Source organism: Phascolarctos cinereus, unplaced genomic scaffold, assembly GCF_003287225.1.
Source record: "Phascolarctos cinereus isolate Bilbo 61053 unplaced genomic scaffold, phaCin_HiC Scaffold_4;HRSCAF=312, whole genome shotgun sequence".
In the NCBI taxonomy this organism is placed as follows: domain Eukaryota; kingdom Metazoa; phylum Chordata; class Mammalia; order Diprotodontia; family Phascolarctidae; genus Phascolarctos; species Phascolarctos cinereus.
The window spans coordinates 93,521,168-93,540,797 of NW_027555847.1; the positions used below are offsets into that span (position 1 = coordinate 93,521,168).

General features: G+C 40.7%; 1 protein-coding gene across 1 annotated transcript in view; it reads left to right on the forward strand.

The window, feature by feature from the left end:
- The first annotated feature begins 11,410 nt into the window (after positions 1-11,410).
- Positions 11,411-19,630, forward strand: part of PTPN23 (protein tyrosine phosphatase non-receptor type 23) — a 45,044-nt gene continuing 36,824 nt past the window's right edge. Inside the window, 1 exon segment of the mRNA XM_020999144.2 lies at positions 11,411-11,693. Coding sequence (XP_020854803.2) covers positions 11,610-11,693 — 84 coding nt within the window. The 5' untranslated portion in view covers positions 11,411-11,609.

A 19,630-nucleotide genomic window follows, 5' to 3' on the forward strand; every position in this document is an offset into this window, starting at 1 on the left:
GGGACAACTGGATTAGAAATCTAACTGAAACCAAATGTATTTTAAACGGAGAAAAGAGGGTAATTTTTAGAAAATATTGAAGGGAAAACTGTGACAAGGTTCTGACACACGCACAAAATGCCTCTGACGCTACTTACCACATGGAACAAACTGACTAGGCAGTCTGCTTCTGCCAGAGTGTTGATGACATTTGTAATGACATGTAATACAAATGCCTTGGAAAGATTTGAACATGTTTCAGTATTCTATCAATCTGCTGGGCAGGCAGAACTGATGATATCTGCAAACGGCACTAGCAGTCAGAGATTCAGCTAAGTCTTTGGCCTGCTCTCTTGGTTTTATGCCTTTGAACTCTAGCACATAGCAAATAGGTTGTGGTTCAGTATTACATCTCACCTTCAGGCTTCTCAGGGCATCATTGTTTTAATGCCATCAGCTTGAGCCCCCACGAATTGTGTCCCTCTCTCTGTCAGCCAATAGTCTCTCCTACTTCCATGTAACAACTTAATAGCAATTAGCTTTTAGACAGGGACATTTAGGGGTAGCTAGGTGGCACAGTGGATAGAGCTCCAGCCTTAGAGTTCAAATCTGGCTGCAGATAGCTGTGTGACCCTGGGCAAGTCACTTAACCCCAAGTGCCTCACACACACACAAAAAAGGACATTTACTTAGAAGACATAGCAAAAACAAAAAATCCAACATTTCCCCCAACACTTTAGGAGCATGTTTTTCTCTATCCCACCTCAGTCCCTGGGGAAAGTGAGCTCAGACCTAGTTCAGTTTATACTACTACATAGTATAAGTGCCACTAAGCACTCATTCAAATGGGGCTTCCTGCTAGATGGTTCTTTGTCTCAGCAACTGCTAGGCTGGGCCCTGAAGATTATTACTTGTCCTTGGAGCATAGATGCTGAGTTAGCTACAAAATCTGTATTCTGGGATACTGGAATGCGAGGATATCTGAGGCCAGGAAACCTTTCAAACTCATAAGGTTGGAGCCTCCAATTTATTCACATACAATGGAAAAGAACTCATATAGAGACAAAAGACCAAGGTCCATTTCATGGGGCACTATATTGACCTTTGAGGAGAGAAGACCCAAGATCTCTCTCCTTACAACAGTGTCTCACACCAGATAATAAGGAATCAAACCAAGAGAACAGCTGAAGAGAGTGGCTGAGGTTTTGACTGCTAATGCCTTTTAGAGGCACCTTTATGTGCTGGCCACACAGGAGACTATGGCTATCAGAGTGGAGCCATTTACAGAATGACATTTCCATTACATATCATCATGACTCTCTCAGAAACATCCTCTTTCACCCGGCAAGTAGCATCAGAGGCCCTCTGTGTGTGTATATCAGACTCCCAGCACAGACAATTCGGAATTATGTAAAGTACAACAACTGCAAAACCTGAAATTGCCTGACAAAAATACTTGCAGAGACTAGAAAGGCGATTTGGTGTTGGTGGGTACCCCAATTAGGACCTTTTGAATTCTCTAACTTGAATCAGCTATGAAGACTGATAGTAGAGCAGTAAAGCAGAAGCACTAAAACATGGTCAAGTAGATGCAGTTGGACTGGGGAAAGTGGGAAGAGGTGTAGTGTTCTTCTGAGGGTTGAAGGTACCTCTGATTAGTTTCAGTTATGGAAGAAAAAAAAAAGATGCCCAGTTTTGATAAGTTGTTTTAATATGATGAAAACTCAACTACTATTAATTTCAGAATATCTTTCTAGGGTGGGCAATAAAACCCAAGAAAGAGACTACCTCATATTGCACTGATTCAAGCACAGAACCTTATGCACAATCTAAGGAGAGATGCAGCAGCAGACTAGTCTTTTCTACTTGATGCAGTGAGAACAAAACAAGGGAGCAAAACCCCAGATCCTTTGATGGAAGATTGTCATTAGCCCAGTACAAACAAAGGAGCCAAAGGATTTTTCTTTTCTTATTATTGTGATTTGGATGGACATGTGAGTAAAGTATATACTGGATGAAGGGATGTAGTTTTGTGGGTAAAAAGTTAAATTCCAAAGAATTAATCTCAGGAAACAGAGATGAGGCCAGGAAAAGAGATTGTCCTGACCCTCTATCACAGTTAAAATGGCTTTGTCCTCAACCCAGTCACAAGTTGATGCAAGACCACCACCACCAAGCTAACTGTGATTAAAAAGGTTTGAGAGACACAGTTTCTGGGTAATTTAATCATGTTATTAATAAGACCAGCAGGTTACTAATAAAAGGATGGTCATTTGGCAGTCTCTCTTAGACCAAAGACCCCTCATGGCAGTGAGCTCATACTTTCTGTGCCCTTCAAAGAGTAGGTCTTATGGAGGGGTGCTTGATCAGCTCTGATTAGTTAACACAGTGGGAGGTGGGCTACCTTAGGGTACTTGACTTAGGTCACTCAAATCTTGGTCAAAGAGACATTAATTTTCATATCACCTGTCTTGAGAGTAGGGAGAATCAACATTTTCCCAGTCCTATCTGAACAAACACAATAAGCAGGAATATACCCATTAGCCCAAATTTGGAATTTCTTTTACTACCTGATTAGATCTTGGCCTGAGTAAATGTCTAAGAGATATTTTCCATACTGGTTGGTTTCTGGATGAGGATGTAGAAAAGGAGGAAAACCTCAGTTCTAATACAAGGTATTAAATATGAGAGAAATATTCACTTCTAACAATATTATTAGGGGAAAACAGGCCTATTTTTTGTTTCAATTAAGGATTCAACGGTAATAAGCATTTTAGGTGCACTAGAGGGATGAATTGTCACTTAGTTTGGAGAAAGAGGATGTCTGTGGAATTAGTGCCAAGAAATAAGAACATGAGATCCAAGTTTGTTTCCAAAGAGTGAAAGAAGTTTCCTTTTTGAGGGAAACCTTGTTGTTCAGAAAGTATTGTAGCTACTTAATAATCAGTCAGAGATTTTAAAATGTAAGATATCCTAGTTGAAGAGAAAATCACAAAGTTACATACCCCAAAATACTAATATAACCAGCAATCCACTAGATAAAATAGGAGCTGCTACATTCAAACGAAAAACCCCAGACTGTTGAAATTCAGCATCTTCCAAGTCCGCTAAGGGAACTTGTCTTAAAATATTGCTTTGGCTCCCAGCAACATGGTAGCCAAATTCCAGAGCAACCAGGTCAAGGAGAAAATATTGCAAGCAGCTAGAAAGAAACAATTCAAGTACCATAGTGCCATAGTCAAGATTACACAAGATTTAGCAGCTTCTACATGGAAGGATCTGAGGGCTTAGAATATGATATTCTGGAGGGCAAAGGAGCTAGGATTACAACCAAGAATCACCTACCCAGCAAAACTGAATATAATCCTTCAGGAGAAGGAATGGACATTCAATGAAATAGAGGACTTTCAGATACAAGACTCAAGAGAAGCATAAAAAGGTAAATGAAATTGTAAGGGACTTACTAAACTGTTTACATTCCTACATGGGAAGATATTTGTAACTCATAAGACCTTTTTCGTTATTAGGGTAGTTAGAAGGAGCGTATATACACAGAGGGCACAGGAGTGAATTGACTATGAAGGCATGATATCTAAAAAATAAAATTAAAGGGTGAGAGAGGAAGGTACTGGGAGAAAGGAAAAGGGAAAGGTAGAATGGGGTAAATTATCTCACATGAAAGAGGCAAGAAAAAGCTTTTACAGTGGAGGGGAAGAGGGGGAGTAAGTGAACCTTACTCTCATCAGAAATGGCTCAAATAGGGAATAACATAAACTCTCAATTGGGTATAGAAATCTATGTTACCCTACAGGAAAGTAGGAGGGGAAGAGGATAAGAGAAGGGGGGGAGATGACAGAAGGGAGGGAAGATTGGGGGAGGTAGTAGTCAGAAGCAAAACACTTTTGAGGAAGTTCAGAGTGAAAGGAGAGAGAGAATAGAACAAATAAGATGGGAGAGATAAGATGGAGGGAAATATAGTTAGCAATAGTAACTGTGGAAAAAAATTTTGAAGCATGTTTCTCTGATAAAGGCCTCATTTCTCAATCATATAGAGAACTGAGTCAAATTTATCAAAATAAGAGCCATGCCCCAACTGATAAATGATCAAAAGATAATGAACAGTTTTCAAATGAAGTAATCAAAACTATCTATAACCATGTGAAAAAAAAGTTCTAACTCATTATTGATTAGAGAAATGCAAATCAAAAGAATTCTGAGGTACTACCTCTACCTATTAGATTGGCTAATAGGACAGAAAAGAAAAATGACAAATGTTGGAGTGGATGTGGGAAAATGACACATTAATGCACTGTTGGTGGAGTTATGAACTGATTCAACCATTCTGTAGAGTAATTTAGAACTCTGCCCAAAGGGCTATATTTCCATTCATACCCTCTGACCTAGCAATACCCCTGCTGGAACTGTATTCCAAAAGAGATAAAAAACAAAAATGAAAAGGACCTATGTGTAAAAAAATGTTTATAGCAGCTCTTTTCTGGTGGCAAAGAATTGGAAATTGAGGAGATGCCCATCAATTGGAGAATGGCTGAACAAATGGTGATATGTGATTATGCTGGAATACTATTGTGCTATAAGAAATGGTGAGCAGGATGCTTTTAGAAAAACCTGGAAAGACTTACATACACTGATGCAAAGTGAATGTACTGTGTCCAAAGTAACAGCAATATTATAAGATGATCAGCTATGAATGACTTAGTTATTCTTAGCAATACAATGATCCAAGACAACTCTGAAGGACTTATAATGAAAAATGCTATCCATCCCCGAAGAAAGAACTGATGATATCTTAATATAGATTGAAGCATGTTTTTTTAAGAAGTTTTTTTTTGGGGGGGTCTGGGTCTATGTTTTGTTTTACAGCATGACTAATATGGAAATGTTTTGCATGACTACACACGTATAACCTATGTTGAATTGCTTGCCTTCTCAATGGGGGTGGGAGTGGTGAGGGAACAAGGGAGAGAATTTGGAACTCAAAGTTTTAAAGATGAATGCTAAAAAATGTTTTTTCGTATAACTGGGGAAAATAAAATACTAAAATTATTTTTAAAAAGAAATAATACATACATAAAGTGTTTTTACAAATAATAAAGCACTATATAAACACTACAGAAATTTGCTTCAGAAAACTAACAAAAAATCAATCAAAAATCTGTTTAGAAGGGAGAGAACCTCCCTTTCAAGTGACAATGACATAACTGCATGTTGGTATCCTGCCAGAAGTTCAGATTGTTTCACCACATGTATCTTAGTCAAAGTAGAATATCAGTTCAAATGATGAGGGGGATTGAACCCCAAAGTAACTCCATTTCCCCCTAATACCATAGATGTAGGGCAAGAACAGTTTATGGGTCATCAGCGACCTTAGAATTACCATTGTATGATACTGAGGCAGCTAGATGGCACAGTGAATAGAGTTCTGGGCCTGGACTCACAAAGACTTGAATTCAAATCCAGCCTCAGACACTTACTAGCTGTGTGACTCTGGGCAAGTCACTGGGCAAGTCTCCCTCAGTTTCTTCAACTGTAAAAGGGGGATCATAATAGCACTTATCTTCCAGGATTGTTGCAAGGATTAAATGAGAAAATATTTGTAAAGTGCCCAGTACATAGGAGGTGCTCAATAAATTCTTACTGACTGACTGTTGAATGAAATGCTAGCAAGGCTTGTCTCCTTAGCACAGAATGTCAGCCCGAGGATCCTTGCTGGTCATTGAACAAGTGAAACGTTAATATATTCTTTGCTAAAAGAATATATACAACATACTTTCAACTCCCTGTGAAGGGTAGCTATGATCTAAACAAGTTTGTCCCTGTTTTAGTAGCTTGAGAATAGAAGAAGAGTGATTCTGCTTAGCAGGACCACCAGTGAGGACCAAAAGGAGAGTAGCTAGTTGAGAAGGCAGCTAGTAGCACAGCGGACAGAGCATCTTCCTGAGTTTAAATCTGGCTTCAGAAGCTTACTAGGCAAGTTACTTAATCCTGTTTGCCTCAGTTGCTCATTTGTAAAATGAGCCAGAGAAGGAAATGGCAAACCACTCCAGTATATTTGCCTAGAAAACCCCAAAAAGGGCTCACAAAGAGTCAGGGACAACTGAAACAACCGAACAACAAACAAGCAGGCAGAAAAATGGGTTTAGATGGTACAGATAGTTCCTGAAGGGACCAAGGACTTTAAGATCTGCAGTTGTGAGTTGCCCCACGCACTTGACTTTTCCCATTCATGTATGTCCCTCCCGATTTTCTGTATGTGTGTGGTCTCTCTTTCTCAGACACTGCATGCATTTTGAGAGTATGGGACCTATGTTTATAGGTGGACTGTAACATTTTGAATATTCTTATTTTTGCCTTCTTTTGAGCAACTATGACATTTGATAATTACAGCTTTTACCTTCTGTGGATAAAGATTGTGATTATTATTGCTTTTGCTTTATCATTTAGTGAATGTTTTCTATTTAAGGGTGTATGATCAGGAAGTGGTGGTAAATACCTGTAATCCCTGTTACTGGGGAAGGTTGAGCTGGTAGCAGGTTTCTGCACTAAATCTGGCACTGATAAGGTAAGGGAGTGCAGGACTGTCAGGCTATCTAAGGAGGGGCAAACTGGTGGAGCTTGAAAAAATGAAACAAGTTGAAGCTTCCATGCTGATCAGTATTGGAATCAGGCCCATGAATGACTATTGCATTTACAATCTGGGAAAGATTAGGAAGACCTAGTCCCAAAAATAGAAACAGTAATAAGTTAATGGTGTCATAGTGACAGATTTTGTATAAATGGAAAGCACTCTGGTGGGGGCTCAGGAGCTATAGAGGAAAATAGTAGCAGTGTATTTTGTGCACCAGAGTTAACTACAGGAGAGGGAGAGGGAGAGAGAGAAGAGAGAGATAGAGAGACACAGAGAGAGAGAGATGGGGTGAGGGTGGGGGGAGTCACCAGGCAGTTAGGTGGTATAGTAGAGTGTTAGACCTAGAATCAGGTATACCTGTGTTCAAATCCAGCCTCAGATACTTTGCAAGCTTTGTGACCAAGGACAAGTCACTTAACCTCTGTCTGCTTCAGTTTCCTTGACTGTAAATGGATAATAATAGCATCTACACCTTAAAGGTGCTGTGAAGATCAAATGCTTGGCATGTAGTAGGTGCCATATAATTGCCAGCTGTTATTGTTATTGTTATGGGCATAGATGTATCATGTCTATGGTTCGTATAAAGTTACAGTAGCAATTGCTCTTTCATACTCATAAAATATCTGGTGGGAGATTCAATAATGAATATTACAGGGTACTTTATGAGGTACTGAAACAAAATTTATCCATAAAATTAAACAAAATGTGTATAACAGTATTTGTAGTGACTCACCAATTTGTTATGAGGATCAAGTGAGATAATGTATGTAACACCTACAGCAGCCCACTAAAAACTACCCTAGTTTCAGGGTACACTATAGATCTTTATCTCCATAAAAACCAAAGCTCAGGATCCTCAGCCAATATGTTTATCATTACCATTACTAGTCAGCCTCTAATATCAATAAAATGACTGAGAAAGCATTTGTTAAACTCCTAGTATATTATAAACACTATGTTAAGTGCTAGCATTACAAATATAAAAGTGACACAGTCCTGCCCTCAAGAAACTTATATTCTAGTAGAGGGAGACAAAGTAAATGGGGGAGTTGTGATTAGGGAAGGGTTTTTGAATCTGGCAAGTCCTGAGCATGTTAAGTGGAGCTATAGGGGAGTGGGTTGCCTCACTTTTTCCAGAAGGAATTGCAACATTTATCTGATTGTGTTTCCCAGAGCAAGAGGTAAAAATTGGCTTGGAAGGAGGAATTTGGGGAGGGAGGTATATGTGTAGTCGCAGGCTAGATGACAAGCATTTGGACAAGGATATGGGATAGTGCAACTGGATGGAAAATGAAACACATTTTGATTGGATCTGGAGCTTCCTACATATGGTGGGCTATGTGATTTTGTGATTACTCCTCCATCAGGACACCTCAGCTCCAGGGCAAGAGCTCCAAAGTTGAATGAATTAAGTCTCCCAGGTTATGAACTTCGAGGTTAGTTGGTTGGGAGGGTGGGAGGGTATAGCATCAGAGCAGATAGAAAAGTGATGGCTAAAGAGGACAACTAAATGGAATGTGAAACTTGTTTACCTCCCAATATTTTTTTTACCTTTCCTTCTTTCCTTCTTACTCCTCCATTCATTTTCTGAGTGCTTACTATGAGTAAGGCACTTTGCGAGGGACTATGAAAAATGCAATGAAGAATAAAACAATGTCATTTTAAAAAATTCAATAAATATTCATTAAGGGCCTTCTGTGTGCAGAGGGTAGAAGCTGGTGGGAATGGGGGCTATAAAAGTTCATATAAGGCATGGTCCTTCTGTCATGGAGCTTAAAGTCTAATGAATACATATTATCCAATAAGAGGTAGAAAATGAAATACCATGAGTGATCTTATCCAAATTATTCTCCTCTTTGGGTCTCTGTTTCTTCATCAATAAAATAATAGGGTTGAGGGCAGCTAGGTGGTACAGAGGATAGAGCACTGGCCCTGGAGTCAGGAGGACCTGAGTCCAAATCTGACCTCATACACTTATTAGCTGACCCTGTGTGATTCTGGGCAAGTCACTTAACCCTGATTGCCTCTTAATAAATAAATAAACAAATGAATGAATGAATAAAGAAATAAAATAATAGGGTTGGCTCACATAATCTTTAAGGTCCTTGCCAGTTCTATTTCTTATGATTCCTATGATTTCATCTGAATAAGATCACTGGGAGATGAAAGAAGGGAGGTACACAGTTCAATTTACTCTGGCCCTATATAAAAAGGTGTCCAGCAGTGGACATGTAGAGAAAGGCAGGTCTAGGATCCCATCCATTGCTCAGACAGGGAAGAAAAGGTTAATTTAATTCAACCAACAGTTTTTAAGTATACACGGCCCTGTAACAAAGAGGTAACACTGTGATGTGACAAGACTACTAACTGTGTGACACTGGGCAAATCTCTTCACTCTACTTCTCTCCATTGATTTATCTATAAAAGAATTAGATTAGATGAACTCTAAGATTCCTTCTATATCTAACAGTCTCTTTGGCTATGAAAAATGAAAAAAATCCCTGCTCTATAGGAATTCATAATGATGAGGAGGAGGAGGAGATGATAAATGATGATGATGAGGAAGATGATAATGATAATGAAGATGACGATAATTTATTTATATAATGCTTTAAAGTTTGCAGAACATTTTACATATGCTTGAGCCTCACATAACCACTGTGAGAAAGGTACTCATCACCATTCTATTTCCCATTTCCATGCCTTTACATGGGTGAATCTCCAGTATTTAGTAGAATGGGGTTTGGTGCATGTCCATATCGCCTAAGACGGCATCCCCCACATGGAAGACACACAAAGGGATCTGCTTCTGGGAGACTGGAGGACTGGCACATTTGTGGACTTTCTACTTTGACTGAGCACATGGCTGGTCGTAGCCTTTTCCCATCATCCGTATAGCAGGAATTGTCCAAAGCTGACTGATAGTCTCATTTTTCCCCCTGCACTGCTGAGCATAAAGTGCTCTTTTATTCAGAGTGGGTGAGAGCATGTAGTAAAGGGGAAAGGCTCTAAGGCTTCCTTCATCTCCTTCTCCATCTTCTCCCACTTTTAGCCATGTGGGTCCAAAAAATAGGCTTGTGGTTTTGGCCTTTTCCTTCATTCTTTTCCATTCTAAGTACAGAGAGAGGAGTCTCTAACCAGGTAGATCAAGCCACAGGAATCTGGGAGTCCGGGAAGCCAGGTAACTATTGCAGCCAGCCCAGCAGGGAACCTATGAGGTACAAAGGTCGGGGGATGGTAATCCAGTGGAGTTTTGGACTCACACTTGGTGGCACTACTACTAAGTAGGAAGTGAACTTAATCCCTTTACCCTCCCCAGAGACCTAAGTTATGTAAGGGGAAATTATATTCTTGAAACGTTGGGGGGCAATGTCTTTATGTTTGTCTGCTATATTTTTGGAGTAAACCTTTGTAAAACTTTATCCAATGCTAAGTGTTTAAATGGAAATGGAGTGTTAGTCATTGGGACTCTAAAATTGGGCGAATACAATCAGTAGGGGGTTCAAACCAATAGCAGAGAAAAGAGACTCCCCAAATCCCTCAGAGTACTAGAGATTATTGATGGGGGAGTAAAATGTCACAGGCCTGGCCTTCAGACAGTGGGGCCAGAGTTAAACCATGTTACACTAAAATGTAGCCCCTCTGCACCTTCACTTTGTAGAATCCCATTTCCTTGATCCTCCTAGAATAAGGGTGAGGAAAACTCCCTCTATATTCACCTTGGTCAGACCACACCTGTCCAATTATATTCAGTTTCCAGTGCCACAGTTTAGGAAGGACATTGATAATACTGGATTATCTCTAGAAAAATACTGGATACTAGATCTGGAAAAAATGAGTAAGCAGAGAAAGGCTATCAGATAAGCTAAAGGCCTTATGAGTCATATGAGTCATATGTCATATGAAAATTGTTTAAAGGAACTACAGATGCTTTACCCTGGAGATGACTCAAGTGGGACATTTCAATTTTATAAATTAAATCTATTTATAAAAATAAATTCAATAAATTAAAATTAAGCACCTTCTATGTGCCTTCATAGCACTGTGCTAAGCATTTGGGGTACAAAAAGAGGCCAGTCAGTCCCTGCCCTCAATGAGCTTACAATCTAATTGGGGAGACAACATGCAAACGAATATATACAATGCAAGCTATATATGCAGCATAAATAGGAAATGATTAACAGAAGGAAGGCACTGGAATTAAGAAAGGTTGAGGAAGACTTCCTGTAGGAGGTGTAATTTTTGTTGGGACAAAAAAAATAAAAAATAAATAAAAAAGGAAGCCAGGGAGGTCAGCAGTTAAGAGTGAAGGAGAGAGAGCATTCCAGGCCTGGAGCCCAGAGATGGACACGATAGCCATGCAGATATTTGAAGGGCTGTTCTGTGGGATTAGAGGATTAGATTTGTTGTGTTCAGCTCCAGAAGACACAGCTTGAAGTAATGGGCGGAAGTTGTAAAGACGCAATTTTTAGGCTTGGTATCAAGGAAAAACTTTTAAGCAGTAGAGCTGTCCCCAAATGGAATGGGCTGCTCAGAGGTGGTGAGCCCTCCCTTTAAGGGGTACAGGCTGGATGACCACTTCTCTGTCATACGATTATGGGGCGTGGCCCTTCAGACTGGGAGATTCTGCCCGCGATTCCTCCAGCTGACAAGCCTGTCACCAGGGGCGTGGCTCAGCAGTCTGGTCAGGCCGGAGCATGCGCTCTGAGAAGGCATTGGCGGAAGCCAACAAAGACTACATCTCCCAGCTGGCCCAGCGAGCGCTCTTTCCTCTTCTTTTCCGCATGACTTCCGGCGTGGCGTGGAGTGGTGGGGAGTGGTGCGGCTGGCTTAGGCTCGCCTGAGCTCCTCTGCCCTGGGCTCGAGGCTGAGGCGGGTGGGTGGGCTCTCCAGGTCAGTGACTGGTACATCCCCCCCCCCCAACCCCACCCTTCTGCCCCCGCCCCCGGCGCCCGAGGGGAGTGGTCCCCAACCCCGACCAGCCATGGAGGCCGTGCCTCGCATGCCCATGATCTGGCTGGACCTGAAGGAGGCCGGCGACTTCAACTTCCAGCCGGCCGTGAGAAAGGTGAGAGGCCGAGGCCGCGCCCCCTCTCCCGTCCCCGCCCGCGGTTCACGACGAGCCCGGAAGGCCCGCTTCGGTCGCCACCGGCAGCGCCTCTCGCCGCCCCTTCTCCCGCTCGGCCCCTAGTGAGCCGGGCCCTCCCGCGGGCCGCCGGTCCTCTCGAGGTTCTGCCTTTGGCTCCGCCGGCCTCCCTTTGGCAGACCTAGAGCTGGGAGGTCTCCCGGAGATACGAGAGGCCGACCCGCCCCTTTTACAGTTGGGTAAACCAAGGCTCAGAAAGTCGAAATGACAAGGCAGCGCCCTTCCATTTCGAAGTGCTGTCATCAGCAGGGTGCAGCGGAAAGAGCCTTGCCATTGGGATCCAGGGGTCTTGGGTTTGAACCCCTGCCCTACCCGGGTGTCCTGTGCGAGAGTCACTTGATGTTTAAGGAGCTTCTGCAAAATGATAGACTCTCAGGCGCCTTCTAGCTCTAATCTCTGATCCTATTGATGATCTGTAAGGTTCTCTTAAAGCTCTTTGAACTTCCCCCATTTAATTAAACACCATGTCCTTCCAGTCCATTCCATTCCCGTCCTAGTTATCACACTTTCTTTTCCCGGTGTCTTTCCCTCCTTTCCCGGCCCCCCCCCCCATTTAGGGCTTTCTCTTCCTCTGTACAAAAGGAGATTTTAGAACCTCCTTCCGTCAACGACTTGGGGCACTAGGGCCAAAAGAGACTAGAGTTCTTGACTGTTTATGATTGTTAATAAGAGCTAACATTTATATAGCACTTTAAGTTTTTCAAAGCACTTTACTTGATTGTTTGATCCTCACAGCAATCCTGTGAAGTAGGTGCTGTTAATATCCCCATTTTACAAATGAGAAAAGTGAGGTTGGAAGAAAGTCATTGATCATAGCTATTAAGGGTCTGCAGGAGGATTTAAATTCATGTCTTTCTGACTCTAGTTACAGCATTCCATCACCTAGCTGTCTAATTTTTGTGTGATGTTCAGTCAGTCAATAAACATTTAAGTGCCTAATCGTTGCCAGGCACTGAGAATATGAAGAGAAGCAAAAGACAGTGCCTAACATCAAGGAACTTACAGTCTAATGGAAAAATGGAAATAAATATATAAAAAGCAAGTTATATACAAGATAAATACGAGGTAATTAACAGAGGTAAGGTACTGGAATCAAGGGGGATCAGAGAAGGTGTCCTGTAGAAGGTGGGATGTTTGTTGGGACTTAAAGAAAGCCAGGGAAATCAGTAGCCCAAGTAAAGGAGGGAGAGGGTTCCAGGCATGGGGGACAGCCAGAGAGAATACCCCCAGCTGATAAATGGAGTTTCTTGTTCGTGGAACAGCCAGGAGGGGGCCAATGCCACAGGATCGAGGTGTTGGAGAGTACGGTGTAAAAAGATTGGAAAGGTAGGAAGGAATTAGGTTATGATGAACTTTGAATGACAAATAGAGCACATTGTATTTGATCCTGGATGTTATAGGAAGCCACTAGAGTTTGAGTAGAGGGGTAACATGCTTTAGGAAAATCACTTTAGTGGCTGAATGGAGAATGGATTGGGGTGGGGAGATAATTGAAGCAGGCAGATCCATCAGAGGCTGTTGCAGTCTCCTTTGACAGAAAGGTATGAATCCCTTCTCAGAACAATATTTATAAATGCATAAAATAAAATAGAATTGCAAAGGAAACCAATTATATTGAAATAGTTATCAGAATAATTTTTTAAAATGTTCTGAAGTTAAGAAATCCTGACTTAGTCCAACTCTTTCATTTTACAGCTGAAAGTGAGCCTGAACGGGTGGAGTTAACTTCCCCCAGATTTCATAGGGAGCCATTAGGAGAGCTATAATTTGAATGTAGGCCTCTTTCCAAATCCACTGTTGTTTCTGCTGTACCACACTACTTTTTAGTACTGAGGGAAAGAGAAATCATTGTGGTCTAAATTTTTTTTAATGTAAAACAAAAGCAAAATACTTTAAGGTGTGCAAAGCAGGCGTGTTTTATTTTATTTTATTAATTTTTTTTGAAAGCAAAGCAACCCATTTATCCATATCACAGCAAAACAGAAATCAGAGAAGGGATGCATAGGGGGATATATACTAGATAATGATCGGGTGAAAGAGCTTTCCCATTGGGAGCAAGATAACTCACATTAACCAAGAGACAGTCCTGGATCTTACCCAAGGGAAAGTTCCCCTAATTCAGTAGTGTAGCTAGCTGGGAATAGGGACTTGGTGGAAACTGGCTGCTCCATGCATGTCTTTCCAGAGTCTGCAGGTGGATTTTAGTCTATTATCACCATTATATAAGGGAGGAAGCAGTCTTACAGTTGTGGAATGCCTCTGCTGAGATCTGTCAGGTGGCAAGGTAGCAGGGCCAGCATTCCAGTCCAGGCTCTTTCTCTTTACATCAGTTATTTCGTCTTTCTGTAGAGAATGGGCTGGCAGTGATGCTCTGTCTGGAATGAGATGCATTGCCATCTATAGGTATGTGGGGGAAGGGTAGTAGATTAAATGATCTCTTGAGAACTCTTTAGCTAGTTACTTGATATTCACTCCTTAACATTGACAAGGTGTCCTGATCTTTGTAGTGCTTTACATTTTTTCTCTACAGTTGGGGGGTGGGAGTGGGAAGGGGGTAGGAAATATCTGCTATTCCCCAAGACAGCTCCTTCCGTTTTTAGAGAGTGCTTATTATTAGGAAGTTTTTCCTTATAAATTTACATCTGCAGCTTCTGTTTCTGCTTCATGGTGCAAAAGAGAACAAGTCTTTCAGGTACTTAAATACAGCTATCTGTTATCTCCAAGTCTTCTCTAGGCTAGAGAAATCTCAACTAATCCTCATGTGACATAAATATTTATGACAGATTAAAAGAATATGTGAAGAATCTGTGGTTTCAGTGGTGTGAATGCTTTCTCCACAGATTGCAGCCTCTCCAAAAAAGTTGGTCTTTTTTTCAGTTGCTGTGGTCAAAAATTCACCAGTGTTCTAAAAATATGCCTTTCTGAACTTAGACTATAGGGACATACACAATACCATTGGGTCCACATTTATCTCCTAGGTGGACATGCCAGAGCTTGTTTCTGCTGGTACAGATTTGTAGATCTCAGGGTGACCTGTACACAATGAGGTATTAGAGTAGGACTTTAATGGGGGAAAGGGATACTTAATCGTATTTCATTCAGATTGTTGAGCCTGCCAATCCTGCTAGTCCTGTTGCTTCACAGCTAGTCAAGGGATCTAGGTACTCTAGGATGGAGGTATTTGTATCATGAAGATTCCTTTATCTGCTTCCTCCACAAACTAAGAATCAAAAAGAAACAAGTCTTGTTTAGCAGTACCTTTTGAGATATCATTATTTAAAGAAAAAATTATTTTCAGTTCCAAATTCTCTTCCTCCCTCTACCTCCTCCCCCTTCTATTGAGAGTTCTATAAATACAATATACATTACACATGTGAAGTGATGGAAAACATTTCCATGTGAACTATGTTCTGAAAAAAATATATTTTTTAAAATAATACTTCAGTCTGTACTCTGAGCCCATCAGTTTTCTGTATGGAGGGGGAGAACATTTTTTATCGTAAGTCCTTTGGAATTTTAGTGAATCATTGCATTGATCAGAGTTACTAAGTCTTTCACAGTTGATTTATTATTTCTAATGAGACGTAGCCTGGTGTAATACAAAGAACACTGGATTTGGAACTAAGAGACCTGGGTTTGAATCCTGACCCTGTTTACTACCTTTGTGACGTTGGACAAGTCACTTAACCTTTCTGGGCCTCAGTTTCCTCGTCTGTAAAATGGATATAATACCTATAGTACTTACCTTACAAAGTTGTTGTATCAAATGAAATAATGTATCTAAAGTATCTTTCGAGCCTTAAAGCACTATGTAAATGTTAATTGTTGTTAATAAACATTGAGTGAGCTTCAGCGATGCCATAGCTATCAGAAAAATCCCACTTCTAAGGCTCATAGTCTAGGTTTGCAACAACACCCCAAAGAAAGGCAGATTAAGTGCTGTAAGAAGGGAAGTGCTAGGGGCAGCGAGGTGGTGCGCACCAGCCCTGAATTCAGGAGTACCTGAGTTCAAATCTGGCCTCAGACACAACATTTACTAGCTGCGTGACCCTGGGCAAGTCACTTAACCCTGTTGTCTAGCAAAGAAGGGAGGTGCCTTCCACATTGCCCAGAATTCAGTGATATGAGGTATGGTGAATTTGGGTTTTTGTCACTCTCAGAAGTGTTAGAGTACCCAGGAGCAGTGAGGTCCCAGGAAGGAGCTGGGGAAGGGGAGGTAGTAAGGAAGAGTATTGAGACGAGTTAATCAGCCACAAGTCAGTTCTGGTAAGGTATGTAGAATGAGCATAGGTGGTCTGGAATCTAGTTGCTTTGACAGAGGCCTATAGAACTGTAGAATTGAACACTGCTCCCTTCAGAAACCACAAAAGGACAAACCCTGCCTCTGAACTTTTGTCATTTTCTGGTATACATGTGAAGTATGATTTTTCTAAATCTGGCTCAGCTGGTCTCCTGAGGTAGAGATTGTGCCTTGATAGAAAACAAGTTACTTATCAATTGTTTAAATTGATGGTATGTGAGGCTTTGTGAGGAGCAGAGGCTATCTTTTCAGACTGAACTTTTTCTTTGTTTCAGTTAAATTCAGCATTTATTAAGTACCCGCTAGTTTTAAGACATTGTGTTTCTAAACTCAAAAAGAAATGATCCCTGCCTTCATTGAGCTCCCATTATACTGGGAAGGATACAGTATGTGCACAAATGGGTAAATACAAAGCATATACAAAGTAATCTCAACAGAAGAGAGGACTGGTTTTGTGGGAGGTAACAACCTAAGTGGTGTTTTTGAAGGAAAATAGGGCTCTTTCCTAAGAGGTGAAGAAGGGAAGTGTATATCAGACAAGTGGACCACTTGTGGAAAGCCGTGGAGGCAGGAGATAAAATGCTTTGTAAGGAAAATAGCAGACCAGTTTGTCTGGAATGAGAATAGATGCAGGGGAGCAATATGAGTTAATACTAGCAGAATGGTGGGGAACCAAATGGGAGGTCTTTAAATGCCAGGCTGAGAACTTTCCTCCTTATTCTACAGCAGGTCTGTATTTAAAGAAAAAATTATTTTATTTTCAATTCCAAATTTTCTTCCTCCCTCTACCTCCTCCCCCTGCTATTGAGAGTTCTATAAATACAATATACATTACACATGTGAAGTGATGGAAAACATTTCCATGCGAACTATGTTCTGAAAAAAATACGTATTTTTAAAATAATACTTCAGTCTGTACTCTGAGCCCATCAGTTTTCTGTTTGGAGGGGGAGAACATTTTTTATCATAAGTCCTTTGGAATTTTAGTGAATCATTGTATTGATCAGAGTTACTAAGTCTTGACCCATTCAGCGCTTCTTAAACTGTGGGCAATGGGGTTGTGATCCACAGTTTAAGAAGTGCTATGAGGTAGTTTATAGCTAGTGGAGATATTTTGGGGGCTGTGGGGGAGAGGAAAAGATAGATCCTTTAGGATTAGAATTTTCCTGATTTAAGCTTTTGTTTTCTGTGGGGATGGAAAAGATACTATTTGTTGTAGAGTTTGAAATGTGATCTTTGTAGAAATTCATTCAAAATAAGCATCAGTGTATAGATTGACATTTCTTTCTTCAGTTTGCCCAAATTACCTATTTATTTTATGGATGAAGAACCGGTCCAGCCAGTTGCATGAGCTTTCAGGATTTTTCTCCTTCCCTTTAACCTTTATAGCTGAAGAGGGGAGGAATTGAGGGGATTTGGACAGCAAGTGGTTAATTGTGGGAATTGAGTGAACCATACTGACTCCATCTTGTGACTCAGTTCTGCTCAGTTCCCATTCAGTTATGGACCTAGTCCAATTTCTGTGTTGTGAGAAAACTTTATTCAATTGTGAGAATTGGGAGAAAACCTTCTTGTATTGTTCGAACTTAGGTCTGTGTGTCTAGGAAACTGGACCACCTCTACTTGCAGCTTTAGGACCTAGGGTATGCTGACCAGAAACCTGGTCAGATCTAAAGACTGATGCAAGGAGTTTTCTCACAATTGTATGTCTCAAGCAACCCATATGTCTTATCATAAAATTGGTCCCATACTGATCAATCAGTTATGGTTTCCATGTTCCTCTGATTGTTTATAGACACTTGAGGGGAGTGGGATGCCCCTTTTTTCTGAATTCAGGGAATTTCACTTGTTCTCTTTCTCTCAACTTGGAAAGTACCAACTCTTTCATCCAGTTAGATATCAGATTACCTAATGTTGTATTGATTCCTTTTTGATTAATTGACATATTTGATTAATTATTTTTAATAAAGATCTGTCTCCCCTTGTATTCAAGGTCCAGGCCTAAGCTGAGGAGGTCTGGTCACAGTTTCTTGGGTATGCATTGCTTAATTAATCGATGTCCTCAGAAGATTGAACCTATGTTTCCTCAGTCATCTCATCTTTCACTAGCCCCAAAACCTATCTATTGACAAAGATGCCTTCTACACCCTTCACACCCTAACCTTGATTTCTCATCTCCCTAACCTATATCTCTCCCTCGACTTATGATCTTTTCTTCATGTGTAGTGGGAAAAATACTGGAATTAGTCAAAAAATCTGAATTCTCATCCTATCTCTGAAGTTTTTCTATATTTGACCTGAGACAAATTGCCTTTTGTACTCTAAGCCTCAGTTTCCTCATCTATAAAATAAAGATAGTTATACTACCTACCCTCTAGGGTTGTTGTAAGGAGAAGCGCATTGTAAATGTTAAAGCACTACATAAATGAGTTTTTGTTATCTCTTCCTCCACCTCAGCTGTACGAACTCATGGAACCTTGTTTTTGTCCCTTATTCCTCTCCCTGCCTCCCTGGACACTGAAGCTACCACTAGAAGTTTGGTGCTAAAGGAGTCCCTTTTTCTTTTTGGCTGGGTGGATGCATTGGGAACATATTTGTTCTTTGCATTCCAAGTTGGGATTCTCAGTGCATTTTCCCTTAGAAATGATGCTACAATTCAGCTCAACAAATATTTGTTCCATATCTTCTGTGTACAGAGTACTGTTAGGCATTGTTAGGATAGAAAGAGGAATAAAAATATAGCTCCTGAATCACAGAGTTCAGCAGCCATCTAGTTCAACCCATTCCTGAAGTGGGGGGGAAGGGAATGGAAGAGAGTAAGCATTTTTAAGCTCCTGTTCTGTTCCAGGCACTGTACTAAGCACTTTACGGGTATCTCCATTGATCCTTACAATCCTGGGAGGTTGGTGATATTATTACTCTATTTAATAATTGAGGAAACTGAAGCAGACGGGTTAAATGACTTTCCCAGGGTTACACAGCCAAGATGTGTCTGTAAACTCATGTCTAAAAATATTTTTTTAATTTGTTATCTTGTAGCATTTTAAAAAAATTTGTGTTCCAAATTCTCTCCCTCCAACCCCTCCCCAGTCATCGAGAAGGCAAGCAATATGATATCGTATATGTGAAATCATGCAAAACATATTTCTACAGTATCCATGCCACACACAAAAAAAGCAAGAAAGATAAAGTGAAAAAATTAAGCTTTAATTTGCACTGAGTTCATCAGGTCTCTCTCTGCAGGTGGATTTCATTGTGAGTGCTTAATAATTATCTTGGATCATTGTATTATCAGAGTATCTAAGTCCTTCACAGTTGAACATCTGTACAATATTGGTTGTTAACTGTGTACAGTGATCACTTAGTTCTGCTCACTTCACTCTGTATCAGTTCATATAGGTCTTCTCAGATTTTTCTGAAATTATCCTGCTCATCATTTCTTATATAGCACAATAGCATTCCATCTTGTTCAGCCATTCAACAACTGATGGGCATCCTCTCAATTTCCAGCTTTTGTCACCACAAAAAGAGCTGTTATAAATATATTTGTATGTATAGG